At 36.4% G+C, this 20,464-nt stretch overlaps 2 protein-coding genes and 1 non-coding gene across 3 annotated transcripts; all 3 read right to left on the bottom strand.

Annotated features, from left to right (window-relative positions):
- Positions 1-795: 795 nt before the first annotated feature.
- Positions 796-4,892, bottom strand: LOC131656190 (uncharacterized). The gene is made up of 9 exons (XM_058925951.1): positions 4,413-4,892; positions 4,190-4,328; positions 3,966-4,087; positions 3,613-3,816; positions 3,356-3,415; positions 2,959-3,097; positions 2,049-2,167; positions 1,702-1,932; positions 796-1,559 (listed from the first exon to the last, which is right to left on the bottom strand). The coding sequence occupies exons 1-9, from the start codon at positions 4,827-4,829 to the stop codon at positions 1,365-1,367; spliced, it is 1,626 nt and encodes a 541-aa protein (XP_058781934.1). The 5' UTR covers positions 4,830-4,892; the 3' UTR covers positions 796-1,364.
- A 7,441-nt stretch (positions 4,893-12,333) lies between these two features.
- Positions 12,334-12,414, bottom strand: TRNAL-AAG (transfer RNA leucine (anticodon AAG)). The gene has a single exon. It is a non-coding gene; the product is annotated as a tRNA-Leu (tRNA).
- A 3,760-nt stretch (positions 12,415-16,174) lies between these two features.
- LOC131658406 (uncharacterized) lies at positions 16,175-18,821 on the bottom strand. Its single transcript, XM_058927702.1, has 4 exons — positions 18,661-18,821; positions 18,267-18,555; positions 16,886-16,997; positions 16,175-16,188 (listed from the first exon to the last, which is right to left on the bottom strand). Exons 1-4 carry the CDS (start codon positions 18,819-18,821, stop codon positions 16,175-16,177), a joined length of 576 nt encoding a protein of 191 aa, XP_058783685.1.
- Positions 18,822-20,464: the final 1,643 nt, after the last annotated feature.

Below are 20,464 nucleotides of genomic sequence, written 5' to 3'. Positions count from 1 at the left end.
ATCTTGACCGCACTAAGCACGCCTTGATAGGGCTTAACGCGGTCTGCCTTTTCAACCCCCTATAAATAACCAAACTAAGACACTACTAGATATCATGAACGTTTTATCATCTTGATTATGTTGTCGGCAAATTTATAAATCGTTGCATCAAAACTCGATTGGTCCCTTTGTTTGTCTATGTTGATATGTTGTCCACATAACCTTCAAATCTTCATCAATCTTCAGCTCAATATAGTTGTATTTCACACTTCCATCTATATCAATCTATAGTCCACGAAACTTGAATGATACCCATTTTTTTATTTAAATTATCGGATTTTTAGTGCACCTTTTTTTGCTAAAAAATTGACGAGAATAATTTACATATTATGAAAATTTGTGGAGGTGAGATTTGTTTAATTGTAGGGGTAAAAATCTCCCTGGACAAAGCAAATCAAGTAATTTTAAAAATTCCTAAGATGTGAGAGTAGTAGAGTGTACTGAGCTATTCCCAAATAATTCTTCAGTAGATAAGCCATAACTTTATCGTACTTTACTTTGGCTATGTTTGGATATCACAAAATGAACGGAGCGGAATGGAGCAGAACGGAGTGGGATGGAGCGGAATGGAACGGAGCAGAACGAAGATACCATTCCATTGTTTGGAAATTTTACAACAGAATAAGACAAATTGTTCATTCCGCCCAAATCGGAGGGAAAGGAATATGGTGGTAAGTGATGGAATGGAATGGAATCCATACCACTCATTTCCGCTCCGCTCCATCCATTTTTAAATTATCCAAACAATGGAATATCATTTTATTCCATTCCATTCCGCTCCGCTCCATCCGATTCCGTCAATCCAAACATAGCCTTTATTTTTTCTTGGTTACAAATTTTACTTCCATTTGAACAGTTGACTTAAAATAATAGTAGTTATTTTTTAGTACAATAATTCGTAACAAAAGTATGTACAAGTGCGGGATAAATTTGGTAACACATAAGACATTAGAACATACAAAAACAGTTTTCAGGCTGGCCAGATGTGTATTTTTCAAACCAACACTTTTCAGGCCTCAATGTGCATTTCCTAAATCCAATTTTTTAGAAAGTGGTGTCAGGTGTGAGAAAAGTTGTTCTCTATTGATTTTCAGCATCATTGCCGCCATGTATTCTGAAAGAAGGGTTATAATGCTATATTGATGTCCAGCAGCCCTGGCTATCTGATCATAATTGAATAGGTATGGTCGCCAGAACAGCACAATAAATATCGTAAAACAGAACTTATCCCCACTGACCCAGATAGAGTTTACATGTTTGAAAACATGTTGCAAGAAAAAACATGCTGAAAATCACCTAGCACAATGTAGGGAGGGAGGTGTTTCCTATTTACCAATACAGAACTTGCTAAATATATTTGATAAAACCTCCTCTGATATATCTTCTCCGCTTATCTGTCCAAGGGACAATGCAGCATCCCTCAAATCAATTGTCCAAAAATCCAGAGGTAGTTCCTCCTTTATTGATGATTGTAACCTCGTAAGCGCTTCCTTCGTTCGAACAAGTTGTTCACATTGTCTCTGCAGCATGAATGTGTCAGCCAGACAAACAATGACGCTTATCTAGACATTGTGTCTATTTATGAGGCTTACTCAAAAGGTTAAAAGAATTGAAGATGAATGTGCGCGAGCGTGTATGTGTGAAAGCTAATTCATTCCATACCTGATTGACGGTCCATCTGCGACCCCCAGCAGCAATGCCATCCATGCCTACAATCTCTAAAACCGCCGTCTCTAAGTCTTGTAATCCTTGACTGGTTACAGCAGATGTAAACACTTGTTTGCTGAATATTTTGTGACTGTAACATCCTTTGTCCCATTCAGTCTCAGCACAAGGCTCACAATCTATCTTGTTGACCACAAGGATTACTGGGGTGGAAGATCCAGTTGAATCCTGTTTTTACAGAAAGATTAAATAAAGATTCAGGTTATATTTCTATCTATATCAAATAATATTAAATATCATGAACAAGAGTAGTGAACAGAATAGAGATGATTGTGTGGCGGAACCTTAGCAGATTGAATCCTTTCAAGAAGTTTGGTGTCTTCAGAAGTCCACCCTTCAACAGCACTCACAGTCATGATAATTAAATCAGCACCTCTAGCAACAGCTTCGGACCGCTCTACACCTATTACGAGGATAAATACATGTGGAGCAATATGGTTAAAGTTACAAAACAGTGATGAGCATGCACACAACTAGATACCTCTAAGACTGCTTAGCCAAATCTGGCAAAGTTGCTAAATCACTATTAAGCTGTTGTTGGTGATAATTTTTCTTTATTTCACAAAAGAATACATTCAAAGACATTGAAGAAATCATAAAATGACTAATTCACTATGAAGCACAGACATCCCTAGGATTAGGCGTGTTGCAGTGCACGACACTTGTATGACACTCGTAAGACAATTGTCAGAAAACTCAAACAAGTGTTCCCAAAAAATAGTTTACTTTTATACTTTGACACTTTTTGAATTGGTGCCAGACATGACACTCATGACACGGTATCCCAAAAAAGTTTTTTTCTTTGTTTCCACATATCTTATACATCCTTTGGACAAGTCTCAAATATATCTAAAAGTGTTACAGATGTGTCAAAGCAATATTGATCAATGAAGGGTTAACAATGTTAAATTCAATTAGAACTTTTCTAATGTTTACAATAGTAAATGGATAAATATATGTAACGGTGTCAGTTTCCTGTGTCTTTTACATTAGTGGTGTTAACGTGTTTGTGTCCTTGTCGTGTAAAGTGTCGGAGTCCACGCTTCATAAGTGCTGTTTTTATTTCAACTGTAGACATTATAAAATCAAACTTGATGGGATACCAAACAACCTGTAGCATATAGAGAAGTGAAATACGATGCAACAAAATACTGTATGCATCTTGGTCTTAAAGGAGATAAAGAAAAGTCTCACCTATTTTTTCCACAATGTCATTGGTGTCCCTAATGCCTGCAGTATCAAGAAGGGTTATGGGGATGCCGTTGATGTTAATACTTGCTTCAATCACATCTCGAGTGGTTCCAGCAATTTCAGTAACTATTGCTCTCTCACTCTGCATGCTACAAGAAACCATGCTCAATAAGTTAAGTAATCAAGAAATTAAATATGCCAAGATGATTACTACTACGGACTCCCCTATACCCTAACACACAAACATCTACTAGTTACAGCCCTGAAATAAATTATGGACTTCAGAAGCCAATTAACTATATAATAATAATTAAGTGAGTTGTTTCAATCTTCTAACTCCAAATCAAATGAACAAATAATCAAATTATAGTAGTAAATAAGTAAAGTAATTGGGACATACTTTGCTCCATGCATTAAGAAGGCTTGACTTGCCAACATTAGGACGGCCAACAATTGCTATCTGCAAGAATTTCATATCAAGATTAGTAGCAAGGAATGGAAGAATCGACATCATGAAATTCATAGAAAAATAAATCCACATAGAATTGCTTTAGTTAAAAGAGCAAAGTTATACATCTATTACAAGTTACAACATAAGGGCACTTTATAACAAATATTCACATCTTACAAACCTAAACGATATCTTCTGTAATATACCTGTAATCCAGACTGCAGAAGCTTGTCATAATTTGCTGTTTCCAACGCATTCTCAACATCTTGTGACATATGTTGTATTTTATCCATAATCCCATTCAAATCTATAGGCGGCATCTCATCTTCAAAATCCAAACGAGCTTCAATCTCAGTGAGCAAGTCAATGCACCGGCTTCTCAATGATCTGACAAGAGATGAGAAACCACCCTGCCCAAGAAAATAACATCTTTTTCAGCATCGAAAGTAACAACAGATGAATCCAATGAAACAAGTCTCACATCGCATCTAACACAAGCACATAACATCATGATACATTAGTTAATAAAAAGAAACAACAAAATGTGAACTGGACATGCCTGGATTCCTTCCAGCGCAGCATCGGCGGCAGCCACAGATTTGGCCGCAATCAATTTCCCAACATTTTCAGCTTGTGTGAGATCCAAACGACCATTTAGAAAAGCTCGAAGAGTAAACTCTCCTGAAAGACCAAAAGATCAATCACCAAATGCAATATACTTCATTCTACAATTCATACTTACCTATGAAGCTTTCACAATGCAGAATCTATTAAGAAATAAACCTGGCTGAGCAAGTGTTGCTCCAGCTTCCAAACAAGTCCTAAGCACACGACGCAAACAAACCTCATTCCCATGACATTGAAGTTCAACCACATCTTCCCGTGTATACGATCTCGGTGCTAGCATCGGGACAGCTAAAACCTAACCACAGAAACATAATCATGAATTTCGAAAATTTCCATTACAGAAAAACCAAACACAACTTAATATGCTATATTAACTAACCTCGTCGACGACATTTCCGTCGGAATCCATAACGACACCGTATTCAACAACATGACTAGTAGGCTGCCACTTGTTCCTAACGGGTCGGAAAACTCGACCGGCGATAGAAACCGCGTGAGGACCCGAAAGCCGGACGATTCCTACAGCGGCAGGTGGACCGCCTAACGAGGTTACAATGGCTGCAATTGTTGTCGAGTTTACAACATCGGTATTGTTATTCTCAACTAAGCGTTCGTCTTTCTTCTCGACAACCTTGTAACTGTGATAATTGGTTGAGAGAAGACAGTGCCGCCACGTGGCGCGACGGTTGATAAGTAAAGCCGTGGGTTGTGGTGGTGGAGGGAAGAAAGAGATGTAGGTGTTGGTATGTAATATGTGACGAAACATGATGCGGAAAGAAGTTATAGCCATGGCCATTCTTCTTCTAGCTTTGCGCTCAGTTGGTGCTATCTGTTTTTCTTGTTGTGTCTACTACCTAAGGATTTTTTTATTTTTTTTACTTCACCCAACCTCAATTGGGTCATTAGGCCCATTTAACTGCACCTAGAAAGTACAAACCCCTTAATAATCCATCGTGGGGTATGTTAGGAAGAAGTGGTTAAAAGAGGACATAACGATCCATATTCCCTCAAATACAAAGTCTGTAACGGCAAAGTGATTAACGGTGATAACATGTCAAAATATGATGTCATTTTTGTAATTAAAACTAAATTTTGTCACATCCAATTGATTAGTATAGACTATTTGGCTTTCAAATTGAATGGTTCATGTAGAACCCTTAGACGTCTCATTTAATCTCATTTAATGATGATAATGATTACATGCATAGGAAAAGATCGGTTGGTTTCATCCCTTCATCCAGTGGCATACTTATAAAACTAGACCTTTGTCCTCTAGCATAACCATTGGCTCGAGGTCCATTCGTCTTCTATAAATACAAGGAAAATTTACTTCTTTTTCGTTACTTTTCTATCTAATCTTGCTTGACTCATTATTTTTCTTCCATTAATTTATCATCCTTTTCAAATTTAGTTTGTCTCGTAATGCTTTTTTGTCTTGTACCTTATCTATCCTTCTGGGTATATTTCTATTTTGGGTATGGTTTTTAGTAGGGTGTCGGGTGAGAATGAGAATGTGGTTGAATCAGAGATGTGTGATGAGAGATGCAAGTTGTAGAGTCATTGTATAGCGCATTCAAGGCAACTAAACATACTGATTAATTAGATATTTATGGAAAAGGAAATGTTCGAAATTGATGAGAGTAGTTTTAGTAGTAGCTCGCATAATGATTCATATAGAAATAATGTTCTTTTGGTCTCTTCTTTTCCACGACCTACGAGACCATCAATGGCATCTATTTACGCAAGTTTGGAATATTTCTACGAAGAAGTCGTGCACGCCAACTATGTTTACACTAATGAAGCGAGGATAAAAACTCATAGAGGTGAATTATATATATCTTCAACATATAACGAAAAATATGTCTCGTTAGATCCTTGTATCGAAGGCGAGAAGGCGTGCATGAGGTGGCTATAAAGGGGTAGAAGGTGAGTACTTTTTATACGTACATATGCGTTTTATCAAATATAGCTAAGGAGGTTCTCTTCACCCTTTTTGAAGGTGAGGACCTAGGAACTATCAACATTGCTCCCTCTAATATTCATCCTAATGGTTAGGCCTTTGTGATGGGCTTTGAGATTCTTTGTGGGGACCTTGGGGTCACACCTTAAATAGGCTATTTTATCTATTTGATGGGACCAAAAGGGATAAAAAAAGGAATTATAGCTCCATCAGCTCCCACCCGAATAATGTGATGTTCTTCTTGTACTTCTCACACTAAAAGAACTAGAAGAACATATTTTTTTGAGTACGAGGAAGCGTTGACTTCCCTACGGTACTTTTTATGATGAGAATGTTCAAAAGTTCCCTTTCTAATGGTCACGTAACCTTGTCTTAATAGTGGGTTTTGACCATGAAAACTTAACGAAGGTGATGATATGCAATTAATTTGTTGTAGTGATTACATGCCTTGAGGGAAATCAAGTAAAGTTTGATGAGTATTTGCATAAGTTTATTTTATGCTTGATTTCATTTTTTTTCGTTGCTATATTTTGTGTTCTTAATTCTTTGATGTGTTTTTTATGCATATAGGATGACCTATCTTTCAATGGCGAAAATGAAAGTTTATCTGAATAAGACCCGAACTCAGAAGGGCGAGGAAGATAACATTTATGAGAATAACAACACCTCCATATTGATGATTTACCAATCCAAGAAGAGGAAGTCAGGGGGCGATATAAAGATTATTCGAATTGAGCCGATCTCAATGGTCTAGGCAAAGTGTGATCCTAGCTTTCCAAAAATGAGAAGATTTTTTTGGGAAGATGTCCCTAAAGGCAGGGCCATTGTTGGTTCCTCTCATGGAAGTTCCCTTATGGCATCCTATGATGGTTAGGGGGATTTCTTTCTAGAATAAGCTGTTTGACAACTTGGGTGTGTCTACGACCATTTGGATGCATCAATCAATGTTGTAAGGGCACAACATGTGAGCTCAAAGAGAATAACTTAGATGATGGAGACTTACTTTCTATTGAGTGCTCTTTTTGGGAGGTCAGTTTTTTAAGTGTTTTCCTCCATGGAAAAGAAAGATTAAATTTGAAGACTAAACTTCATGTAATGAAGGATAATCCCCAATTGAGCAAATCCATGGTGGCATTGGTGGATAAAACCTCATCCTCCCTTGAGAATAAGTGTGAGGAGGCTTGATGAGCATTGGAAAAGTATGAATAAGAGAATAAATAAAAGGATGAGTCCCTCCAGAAGCTGAATGAGGAAGTGATTAGGCTAAAGGAAATGACCATATATAATGTTGATGCCAATAAAACGTTGGAAGCCTATTTAGAGGAGGCTTATATGGATAATGTTGTTTCCATGGACCAAGGTTTTTAGAAAGAGAAAGAGCAAGTACTATTATTATACTCCTATCTTAATTTTGGCAATATTGGGGTTTTATATTGAGGATGCAGAGGCGGTTGCACAAGTTACAACTTTACTCCTAGGTTATAGGAGTAATCATCAGGTATGGTGATGCATGTCTCGATGAAACGTTTGGAAGACATGGTCATCATGACCATGCCATCACAAAAGTAGAGAATCACTGAAAAGATTTGTGCATCGAAATTGAAAGTTCACAAAAAATGTTTACTTCTCCAAGAGTTTCAAAATAAACATTTATTTGGGGCAATTTGTTAGTTGGAAATTTCGATGATTGAGAAGTGTTAAGTTGAAATAAAGTTATTTTGAAGAGAAGTTTAGGCTTAACTTATGAAAATTGTTCGAATACCAACCTCATGATTAGTTTTATCTTGCTAAGCGTTAACGAAAGGAGTTATTCTCGAAGAGCAGATGAAATTTAGATTATTTTTTGGAAGCTTCAAAGGGAAAAGCTTCGGCGGTCACGTTGGTTAATTTGGCGCCTCGAAAGGAAGAAGATTCAAATTCAAAGGATTGGTCTGATCCAAAAAGGAAGCGTGGAAGCCTTAGAATTTGAGAAGCATGCAAGCAGCAAACGTGGCATTCCGTTAGGAAAAGACCGTCATGGTCGAATTAGTATAAATTAGAATCTTAGAGTTATATTTTAATGTGTTCAATTATGTACAAACACTCAATAATACTCGAAGTACCAAAATTAATATAGAGATGAGTTTCTGAGAATGTACATATGATTCACCACATTTTACTTCAATTACAAATTTTTTATCTTTATCAAAGTCTTTTAGATTTCTTTCATCATCGAGTTAAAGTCTTTTACTTTCCTACCTTTGTTTCTTTTTAAGACACTCCCTTTACTTACAAATTAGTCATAACAATCGTATGAATGCATATCAGAAAGACATCAAAACACCAAAACTAAACACTGTTAGACGCTGGCCTTAGGATCTAGAGGGGGGGTGAATAGATCGTTCACAGTTTTACGGATTTAAACGACTTTTCAGCGGAAGTGATTCTGAATCGACTCGCGTCTATTCCGAACCACTATCGAAACGATTGTATATGTGTTTAAAAACCAGTCGAAGACTTGAGATAAGTGATAAGAGTATATGTTGCAGAATCAAAGCGTTGCTCTTATTGAAAATCAGATTAACTTTTTGTATGATGGACAATGTTTGCAATGCAGTAAGAGTGATAGAAACAAATATACAAACACTTGGTGATAATGATCAAATTGAAGGTAATTCAATGTGTGGTGGATTGTGATGTTTATGTAAGTTCTTAATTCACAATCTTAACACTCGAATCGTTGATCAATTTGCTATTATAACCAAATATGAACAGAATGTAAATGAAAAAGTAAAAGCGACAAGAACACGATATTTGTTTAGGCAGTTCGTCGATCGTCCTCGCTACGACTACGTCTGCCCCCAATTCCAAATTGAAATTGGGTAATCTTTCATTAATGTTGAAAGAAGTATATACAAAGAAGATAACAAAGCGATAAACGATAAACCAATTATGTCGATCCTTTGAATCTTCTTCCCCCTTAATCTTGAGCAAGATCAAGGTTATCCAAGAGCTTCACTTTGATTCCCTTCTGCAGTGTCTTGATTCCTTGAACTCCCCGTTCCTCAATCGTTACACTCAGCCGAATCCTCAATGAACGCCTCTTGATAAAAACCCCCAAGAACCACCCGTCGTGGAGGACAAAACCCGCAGATTTTATTCACCAACAAACCCCACAAACCTTCACCCACTAGGAATCTTCAATTCCGTTCCATGGACGTTATCGAACTCATCACTAACCCGCAACGCAAGAATGATTATGTGTAATTGTGTTGGAGATGATGAAGAACGAAGATGAGAAGCGTTTGTGTATCTTTCAGTCGTTGGTGTTGCCTTTGAATAATTGAACCTTTGATAATATATATGATAGCATAACAGTTGGAGATGAGAGAAACAGAATTTTTGGCATTCTTGATCAGTTAGGTCGACCTCTTGTAGTGCTTAGGTCGACCTAGCAAAGCTTGCAGAATTTTGCTCCCAGTTAGGTCGACCTGTTTAAGGAGTAGGTCGACCAGAATCTTCTTCAAATGCATTCTGGGGACATTTTCTCAGATTAGGTCGACCTAGTTGTTGTGTAGGTCGACCTAGCAGAGGTATATGGATTTTTCTTCATTTTAGGTCGACCTAGGTTGACAGTAGGTCGACCTAACTGCTGCTTTTCTGCATTCTTCTTGTTTTGCTTGTGTTGAGTCAACCTATAAGCATAATAGATCATCCTGTACTATCATGAGTGATCAATGCTTGCTTTTCTTTGAGTTTTCTGCTTCCGCCTTGTTGTTTGAATGCTTATTTGAGTTTGCCATGAATCAAAAACATCTTTGAGTGTAATCTTGTTTTCACAAACACATGTTTTAGGATCAATCTAGTCGATCATGTAATTAACCAAAACGAAGTTGTTATTGGAACACTAGCTCTTATTTACCAAATTTCAGGGTAAACACCTTCATAATGTTCTATCTCCATTTGGCCTGTAGGAGAAACCATTTTCCTGTAGAGTACCTAGGGAAATTGAGTTTTTCCTCAAATCTGGAATTTATTTGACTTTGGTCAATGTTTGCACACCACCATCATCCACGACAATTTGAATTTTTCATATTCTAGTGATAGTACATGCTTTATAATCACATAGATAAACAAATCCAAAATTATATGACCTGAATGTAGTGAGCTATTTCTGGCGCGATGTCATGTGGTAAGAACAACCATGGTCAAGAATCCACTCATTTATGCACTTGTTGGATAAAACACATAGTATATCTGCTCCACTACCAGAATCATCGGTTTGAACCGTGTTTACATAACTGCGTGAATCGTGCTTTCTATTTGGGCAATCCTTCTTCAAATGCCCAATATATTGCAACTATAACACTCAACGGTTTTATGATTTCTTAATTTAGATTTCTTTCTTCCAAAACCTCCATCAACCTTGTTTCTCCCATAATCTTGACTCCCTTTCACTTAATCGTCACGTAGCTACCTATCTTCCTAAACTAAGACACGTTAACCAATACCATTATGTTACCTATTATCTTCTTTGAGAACACATTTAACATTCTAAATACTTCTCCAAATATTTCTCCTACATTCTTAGGCATAGAGAGTTTATCTCACGAGAGCCAATGATTTCCTTTGTTAGTTGGGCCACCATGTTCCCACCAAAAGTAATTTAACATTTTTTCAGTATCATCACTAAAAGGTAAGATGAGCAAAATACTCACAATATATGTCGATATTGCTTGCAAAACAAATTTTAGGAGAACTTATTTATTGACTTTAGATATACATTTGCTACCCCAAGTGTTAATTTTCTAAATACTACATCCTTAATGAATTTGAAAGGGGTTTTTCACTTCTTCACACCATTGATGGAAGTCCACGATATTTACCCATACCAAACACTACTTGTACTCCCAAAATATGAGTAAGAGAGCTCGTCACAACTTGTTAAACATTTTTACTATTGAAAATCTCAAAATTTTATAAGTTGATAGTTTGGCCAGAGCTTCTTCATAGGTGTTGAGTATATGCTTCATAGATAAAACAACTTTCTCATTCTCCCTGAAATAGGTATGGTGAAAAGGGATTGTCTTATTGGATCCTTCTCCCAATAATGATCGTATCAACATTTTCATTATTGACAATTACAAAATAATCTACCATTTGAACACACATCGTCAACAATCCACCTAATTCTGAGAAAAACCGAACTTTATCATCATCTATATGAGATAGTCTCAATCAATTTGATCACAAGACATATTGAAGTATAGCTCGAGAGAAATGATGATATTTTACCAACTCTACCAAATGTCATAAATTACTATAATTTGTAAAGATTTCACCCACATGACTATTTATAATTTGACTCGACAATTATTAATTAAGGTACGATAATGCAAAAGTAACAATTGGGAGGTGGGTGAGTGGGAAGGGGTATACAATATTATATTAAATAAAACATTTATGCTTCTTTGGAACCCTTTGTCTATTCTTGTTTAGTAATTCCGTCTGAACTTGCAGACGAAATTAATTAAGAAAATAGGCATGACTAATGTATTGTGTGTAATAGAGGAAACTAGATGCTCATGCTACAAATATGCACAACAAAAGAGTTTAGAGGAAGAGTAAATGACATTACAATAAGAGGATTTATCCCTAATGGTGATAAGTCATGAATTCGACCTTTAACTCTCCACAAATTCCTTTTTTCAATGTAAAATTGGAACCCTTATAAAGCCTATGATTTAAACTTAAATAGAAAATTTTTGAATTGTAGGAATTGTGTCGCACTGCAATCTCCTTGTGGAATAATTTGTAACTTAAATGAGGTGGCAAGTCGGGGAGCAGGAAAAATGTGCCACTATACATTCCCATTGCGTTATGATTTCAACCGGAGAAATATTCTTTATGTGATCATCAAGGAATTGTGACACAATCCTCCATAATGAAGGCATAATTTTAGTTGTATGAAACTTTCTCTTTTCAAATTCTTGTGTTCCGTCTTCACCTCACTTCACACTAACTTCCACCATATGTGAACATTGCGGAGTTCTTTTGTTAGAATGATTCGAGGTGAGTTGATATTCCCATAATAATTTTGATTCTTGATCTAAAAGGCTCAAAACAAGTAATGTTAATAGAAAAAACATTGTATAATTATCGTGAAAAAACATTTTTGAGGAAGTTGATTATAATTATCAAATATATAAATAAAAAATGTTGAGAGTGGGATTTGAACCCACTCTTGATCTAAAAGGCTCAAAACAAGTAATGTTAAATAGAAAAAACAATGTTTAATTATCGGGAAAAAACATTTTTGAGGAAGTCGATTATAATCATCAAATATGTAATAAAAAATAAATGTTGAGAGTGGGATTTGAACCCACGCCCTTTCGGACCAGAACCTTAATCTGGCGCCTTAGACCAACTCGGCCATCTCAACTTGTTGTCTTTTGTTATTCTATTAAAGATATTAATACTAAACCACAAACACAATGTTTTATTTTAAATAAATAAAAATTACTAAAAAATTATATGTGCTAACATAATTCACTACGAGAAAACAACTTTGGTCTAACAAACCAAATTCCTTAGTCGTGTTTTCTATTTTTTTAAAAATGATATTTTTGAGGAAACTATCTACTTGAAAAAATGCAGGGTTGGAATTTATTTAAAAAAGAAACATTTGTAGAATTCACAACAAATAGACAATGTGAGTGTATCCCAAACTAAAATGAAAGACATGCGTAAAACTACAAAAAGAAAAGTTATGTTTGAAGTTTAATTTTTTTTAAAACACCAACTTTATTAAGAAAAAAGCACCATATTTCTAATAGCGCTAACATATAAATTATAATATTTTGCAACAACGGATTTGAAAGTGAATTATACTTTATTTTATTGGTGTCAAGATAAAAGGTGTCGTCTACGGCGCATGATCTTCATAGGTCTCAGATGAGAGACCTCTTTTTATGTGTATTTGTAAAACAATTGTGGGGATTTTGAACACCCATAAAAAACTCCGCTATTTATTTTCACTATTCATTAAAAAAATGTAATGTTTATCATTATTTTGTGGGAATTTTTTTTTTGGGATTAATAACTCCTGCTACATATTTTAAAAAAAAATAAAAAATTCGTCAAAATAGTATTGTCGCTCACGTGAGAGACTTAAACAAGTCTCTTCCAATAGCCCGAGCCCGACAAAAGCATCAAACATGTTGTCATTCTCCACAAACTAAAGTAGTATTAAGTATTAAATGCTCAAACAAAAACGGATGTAGAGTTGTTCTCATCAATTAAGTATGTAATCATATTCATATCAATTACCTCTTATTATTGTATTTGGAAACTAGAAGTGGATGTGATTCTGTTCATGTTCAGGAACTAGCATGTGATTGAAGAACTAATGATGGTGCGTGACAGCGCGGATTGGACTTGCATAATTAACATTCTAACGTCTAAGTCATTTCAAGATTTTAGATGAATATTGTGAAAAGTGGATCTCAAAGAATGTACACTGCTCTTTGAATGTGAATTGATTTTATATCTTGAATCAAGTGGAGTGAGTTTGATATAAATTGGGCCTTAATCATTTAGGTCTTTGGTTGACGCATAACAGTTGCCCTCAAAGCTTTGTTGCATACTGAAAGAGTTGGGGAAAACCTTAAGTGATGTTGGTCGACTTTTGGGATATTGTCCAATGTAACATAGAAATGAAACGCTTGAAATCGGTTAAAAAATAGTGGGGAACGAGCAAATTAAATGTAGTCTCATCTTTAAAATATTTCGTAGTCTTCTTCTGACATGTGAGTCGATGAGACATACTAGGGCGTGACATGCTACAACTTAGACTTATAGGCTTTATTTAGGAGTTTAGAGGGAAGAATTATATAATAAAAAATTAGAAAAAATAATTGAAGAATTTAGAGTTTATTTTTTTTCCTTCTATTTTTATCATCATCAGCTAATTTAGATTTTATTCACCGCTTTAGTTTTGAGAAATTAAAAAAAATTATATTAAAGAAGGAGTTTGTAGAATTTTTTAAGACTTAAATTAATTCTTTAATATAATTTAAATTATTACAATATTATGAAAGTTAAAATTATATGAATTGTAAACATGCATTTTTCTTTTTCTTTTATAAAAAAATACTACTATTTTGAAAAATGTTAAGAGTTTTTTTTTCTTTAAGTTATCAAATTTGACCAAGTTTGAATAATTTATATGAACCTTGTAAAACTCTAAAATTCTTCTTCAGTACCATTTTTAAATCCTCCTATTAAAGAAGAATTTTGTATTAAAAAACACAATCTTCATATTTAATTTGAGAGACTATTTTTCTTTCCATCTTTCTCTTATTTTTCTCATTCGAACTCTCAAATAAAATTTTAATTTTTAAAAGCAATATCATTGCGCGGATTAATATCATTAATTGTGAAAAAACAAATGGATTGAAAATTTCTCTCTTGAGATTAGGACTTTTAAACCGTATGGTAGTACATTAGATACAATGGTTGAAACGCTCTAACAATTGTTTGTACTAGTTGAAACCGTATGGTAGTACATTAGATACAATGGTTGAAGATATGAAAATTTAAAAAGATATCATAACCCTTTACTTAATTCTCAAATAGTAGTGCTTACAATAGTTAATACATATCGTTCACAAAGACAAAACTAGGGGATTAGTTAAGATTTTTTCTTTAGCCACCTCCCTATGGGGGTGACCCCCAGCGAAAAACCAAAACTACCCCTGCTTCGGAAATGAACTTCCGAAGCGCTTTTTTTTTTGAATTTTTTTTTGTCTTCGGAAATGAACCTCCGAAGATGTCAAAACCGTTAATATTTCGGAAGTTCATTTCCGAAAATATTTCTGCATATACAAATTTCCCTCCTTCACTATTTCATCATTTTTCTCCAACACTTTTTCAAACCCTCCACAAAACCCAATCAATCTACGGCGGACTATATGAAAATCAAGAAAAGTTTGCAAAAATTCATGATGCACTTGTTCCACCACTTACCGGTATCGCTCCGGTCTCGAAGTGGATGTCATTCCCCGATATGGGTCATCTCATAGCAAGTGCATATGATATTGTATGCGTCGGTTTGACGAGGTTTGGACTAAGTGAGACTTTCTTTCCACTTCATAGTCGACCGCCATTGGACTCGTCGGGCCGAATCATATGCATCGGGTATCTACGATCGCGGCACTTCGTCCAAGTGTTTTTGAAACCGGGGTATCCTATACCTGCTACTTGTTGTCAATGGACCGCACATCGTTCAAATAAGGCGGAAACTTGGCCGGATCCTTTTGTTTCAAGAATGGCGGAGTTTGAAGAAATGATGAGCCAAGAGCGCGAGCAAAATAGAGAGCGGTCGAAGAATGAGCCTATTTTGGACTTAGGATCCACCGATTGGTTCGGTGAATTTTAGTTTGTTCCGGATCGTTTTTTGTATGTATTGTTGTTTATCATGTAAAATCGGACCGATTCAATACATGTATAATATAATTATGTTTTATGAAATTCTGGACTCAGACACGCGATGTCTAACAGGATGTCACGACATCACTATCTGAATGTTTTTAAACAAATGAACAAAGTGTAAACAGAAAAACAACACAGGAAAGTTGCTAACCCAGTTCGGTGCAAACACACCTGCATCTGGGGGCTACCAAGCCAGGGAGGAAGTCCACTATAAGTAATATCAATTCAAGGTAATACAAAACAAGATTACGCCTTTCACTTAATATCTACCCAATGCAACTTCAATCTAAACCACTTAGACCAGAGATCCTACTCACTCCCCCTCAATCACAGCAGTGATGAAAAACTAACCAATGAATAACAAAAGAAGACACTCTTCAAAAACACAACTTGATCTTGCTTAAAAGCTTTGATCAAGTACAAAAGTACTCTTGCTTAAAAGCTTTGAGTACTTCTTACAACTCAAATCAAAACACCTAGACCAAGACAATCATCATGATGATTGTTTTGGCTTACAAGAAAACTACAACAAGAAACTTAACCACAAAGAACTCTAATAGTTTCTCCACCAAAAACCCTGACGGCAACAGCAGCCCCTGCGTGGAATAAATAGCCTTCAAACAATACAGCAACTGGGCCTTGGATCCACAAAATAGTTTTTTTGCCCTAATATAACAAATCTCCATAACACAAGGAACTGATAATAAAAATCATCCAAGACGTCCTTAAAACAGATCAGAATCCATCATTACCAAATATAGCGCATAAGGTCTTATCAGATCATAAAATCATAAGTAGTAATAGAAAATAACGAACAGCTGCGAATGTCATGACATCGGCCTTGACATCAGGTAAAGGCCTGCACAAGGAAGGACTTCACAACAACAGAAAGCATGTCATGACACTGGTTTTGACAGGATAGAACCACAATTAGTTTTACCAAAAATTACAGCCAATCAACAACATCTACAAACTCCCCCTTTGGCAAATTTTTGGCTAAAACACTAATAGATGTAAAACAGATATCAGAGCATACAGCAGCCAACAACAGAAAAATAAATTCTGTAACAGAAAAATAAATTCTGAAGAAACAGCAGCAACTTGATTCAACTTGATTAATCACCAGAAAACCAGAGAACAACTACTTAATCAATTGTTACAGAAATCACTTGTCCTTGTCAGGGAGAACCAGAGAACATCCAAATAAAGAAAACCACAAAATAACCATGTCCAAGATAAAACCAAAAGATCACCAGAACAACAAAACAACCATTACAACCATTACAATCAAAACAACAAACACACACTATACTCCCCCTTTTTAGCCACAAAAGGAGCCAAACTTCAGATGAAGATTTAATCTTCAGAGCCAGCAGTATCTTCATCATCCTCCTCACTCATCTCCACATCACTGGAGCTACCAGTCTGGACATCAACATCCTCATCATCCTCAACCTTATATTCATCTTCACTATCAGCATCCATCTTCTCACCATCACTACCAGCAGCATGATCATCACCACTATCAGCAGACTGCTCAAGACTTTGTATAAGCTGTTCAAGCTTCATCTTCCTATTTTCCAGCTCTTTACAGGTCTCCTTCAGCTCAGCTATAAGAGAGGCTTTGGTCACAGACTTGCTAGTTTGAGATATCCCAGCAGATGTTGAGGCATCAGTCCTTTGAAGCAGCTTGTAGTGAAAAGTCAAAGCACTTTCCCTTTTGCAGACAGAATCTTTAGCTTTCAAGATGCCAGGGTATTGCTTTAGGATGATTCCACATATTAGGGATGGAAAGGCAATAGGAAGCTTAGTGGCAGAGGTACCTGCATGTCTCATAGTCTGGTCAAAAATATAGGTCCCATAGTCAAACACAGTCTTGGTCCCTATAGCATAAATGAATCTACCTAAGCCAACAGCAATGGTAGAGGTGTGATTGGTGGGCACCCAGTTGGCAGAACCAATTTTATGCAGCAGAGCATACTTGACAGTTAAGAGACTAGCAGACAGTTTGCTTTTGATGGGCCACTTTTTAACCTTACCCCTAGTGATGGTGTTGCAAACCTCATTATCAGTTACTTCAAGCTCAGGTTGAGCTTCAGCATTTCTACCTAGATAGTGATTGATAGCAGTAGGGGAGAACTCTATGCATTTTCTTCTAACATAAACTTTATGAAAATCATCTGTTCTACCATCAGCACAGTCTTGAGATAAATTGACAATAAACTCTTTCACAAGCATTTCATAACATTTAGAGAATTGAGAAACAGTCTTAATCAAACCTGCAGTCTTGATGAGCTGCATGACCTCTTGATTTTCCAGAGCATCATTTGCTAATTCTCTTTCAAGGGCCAGCCTTCTTTGATACACAAATTTCCACTGGATTGCATTTGAAGCATAGTGCAGATATATGTTATCCAAAGGAACATCACGGACCTTTGTAGCAGATTTAGTAACAGCAATCTTCTTCTTGGAGGGGATGTCAGGGACATCACTTGGGACATCAGCTTCAGAGTCAGAAATGCTTCTTTCCTTCCTCTTCTTCACACTAACTTTGCTTCCAGACTTTGAGGGTCCAGTAGGAACTTTCTTCATCTTTTCTTTAGTAACAGTCTTCAGAGGAGTAACCTGTGGCTTGAGAGAATGTTGCTCACAAACTTGTTTTCCCTTACGAGCCTTGACCCTGTTGGAGATACTGGAGATGAGGTCATCATCAGCAATGTCAATAGGATCATCAAGTTCATCTAGGTCCACCACATCATGCACATTAGGGTTTTCATCTTTCTTAGCAGGAACAGCAGGAACCTCTTCATCTTTCTCAGGTGCAAGAGTCTCATCATCTTTGGTACCAGAGGCTTCAACATTGATAGCTTCAGATGTTTCAACATCTTTGGCAACAGGGGTCTCGTCATTATTAACAGATGTCTCAACATCTTTAGCAACAGGAGTCTCATCATTTTTATCAGCAGATGTCTCATCATTTTTATCCTGATCTTTGCTGGCATCATCTTGCTCACCTTGATCATCATCGGAAGCAGGCATTTGGGCTAGAGGAACAGATATTCCTTCAACCTTGTGCCCTTCATTCAAGATTCTGGTGACAATATTTGCAATCGCATTATGAACATAGGAAGAGCCCTCTCTACCCTGGACAGAAAAAGTTTCTGGAACAGATCCTCCGGTTGATTTTCTTGCATGCATCTTTCTTGGTTGACTGCGAGCAGAATCGGAAGGAGGAACAGTGTTCAATGGTGCGACATTCAACACAACATCTTGATCAGTCACCACATTGGGTGCCCTAGACTCCGATGCTTTTTCAGAGGAGGGAGACGATTGCTTTGAAGGAGTACTTTGAGACATGATGAGAGAGAATGGAAAGCTGGGTAAGTATTTTGGAATGCAGAGAACCAGAGAGATAGCGTGAGTGTGAAGGAGAGGTTTTGAAGGAATGGAAACCGTTTGGGTAACTTGTAAAAGAGGGGGAAAATACACTTTAATGTGTAATGATATCCAAGATTTGGAGAGAGAAATAGTGCTGGCCCCACACTCAATTAATTGCTATAATCCTTCACAAAGACAAATGCCTAATTTGTTTCTTAGATTTTCAAATTGATTTGCATCTAAGGCTTTTGTAAAAATGTCAGCAAGTTGAAGGTCTGTAGCAACATGTTCCAAGCCAATTATTTTGTCCTCAACAAGATCTCTAATGTAGTGGTGTCTAATATCAATATGCTTGGTCCTGCTGTGCTGAATGGGATTTTTTGAAATGTTGATGGCACTTAAGTTGTCACAATATAATGTCATGACATCTTGTGTGACATTGTATTCTGATAACATTTGTTTCATCCAAACAAGTTGAGAACAGCTACTTCCTGCTGCAATATATTCTGCTTCAGCAGTGGATAAGGACACACAGTTTTGTTTCTTGCTGAACCATGAAATAAGGTTATTTCCCAAAAAGAAGCATCCTCCTGAAGTACTTTTTCTGTCATCAGCACTTCCAGCCCAGTCTGCATCACAATAACCAGTGAGAATGGGTTCACATCCATGAGAGTAAAGCATTCCATACTCACAGGTACCATTCACATATTTCATTATCCTCTTGACTTGATTTATGTGACTGACTTTGGGTTCTGCTTGATATCTAGCACATACCCCAACAGCAAAGGCAATATCAGGTCTACTGGCTGTAAGGTACAACAGACTTTCTATCATGCTTCTGTATAGACTTTGATCAACACTAGTTCCCTTTTCATCTTTGGACAGTTTCAAATGAGTAGGTGCTGGTGTTCTTTTGTGAGTAGCATTTTCCATTCCAAACTTTTTGACAATATTTCTAGCATACTTGCTCTGAGAGAGAAAGATTGAGTCTTCCATCTGTTTGACTTGCAGCCCAAGAAAGTAAGTTAATTCTCCAACTAAACTGATTTCAAATTCAGATTGCATCTGCTCAACAAAATGTCTAGTCATCTTGTCTGACATCCCACCAAATACAATATCATCCACATAGATTTGAGCTATCAGAATCTTTCCTCCTTCATCTTTAACAAAGAGAGTTTTATCTATCCCTCCTTTCCTGTATCCGTTGCTAGTAAGAAACTCAGTTAGTCTCTCATACCAAGCTCTAGGGGCTTGTTTCAGACCATAAAGAGCTTTTCTTAATTTGTACACATGATCAGGATGGTTTGGATCTGCAAAACCTTTAGGTTGTTCTACATAGACTTCCTCATTCAAATTACCATTCAAGAAAGCACTCTTCACATCCATCTGATATAGTTTGAATTTCAGAATGCATGCAACCCCTAACAACAGCCTAATTGACTCAAGTCTGGCAACAGGAGCAAAAGTTTCATCAAAGTCAACTCCCTCAACTTGAGTGTATCCTTGAGCAACTAACCTTGCTTTATTTCTGATTATAGTTCCCAGTTCATCTGACTTATTCTTGTAGACCCATTTTGTTCCAATGACATTAGAATGTTTTGGTCTTGGAACCAGCTCCCATA

Source organism: Vicia villosa, linkage group LG3 (genome assembly GCF_029867415.1).
Source record: "Vicia villosa cultivar HV-30 ecotype Madison, WI linkage group LG3, Vvil1.0, whole genome shotgun sequence".
Classification (NCBI taxonomy): Eukaryota; Viridiplantae; Streptophyta; class Magnoliopsida; order Fabales; family Fabaceae; genus Vicia; species Vicia villosa.
This window is presented reverse-complemented; position numbering and strand designations above follow the sequence as displayed.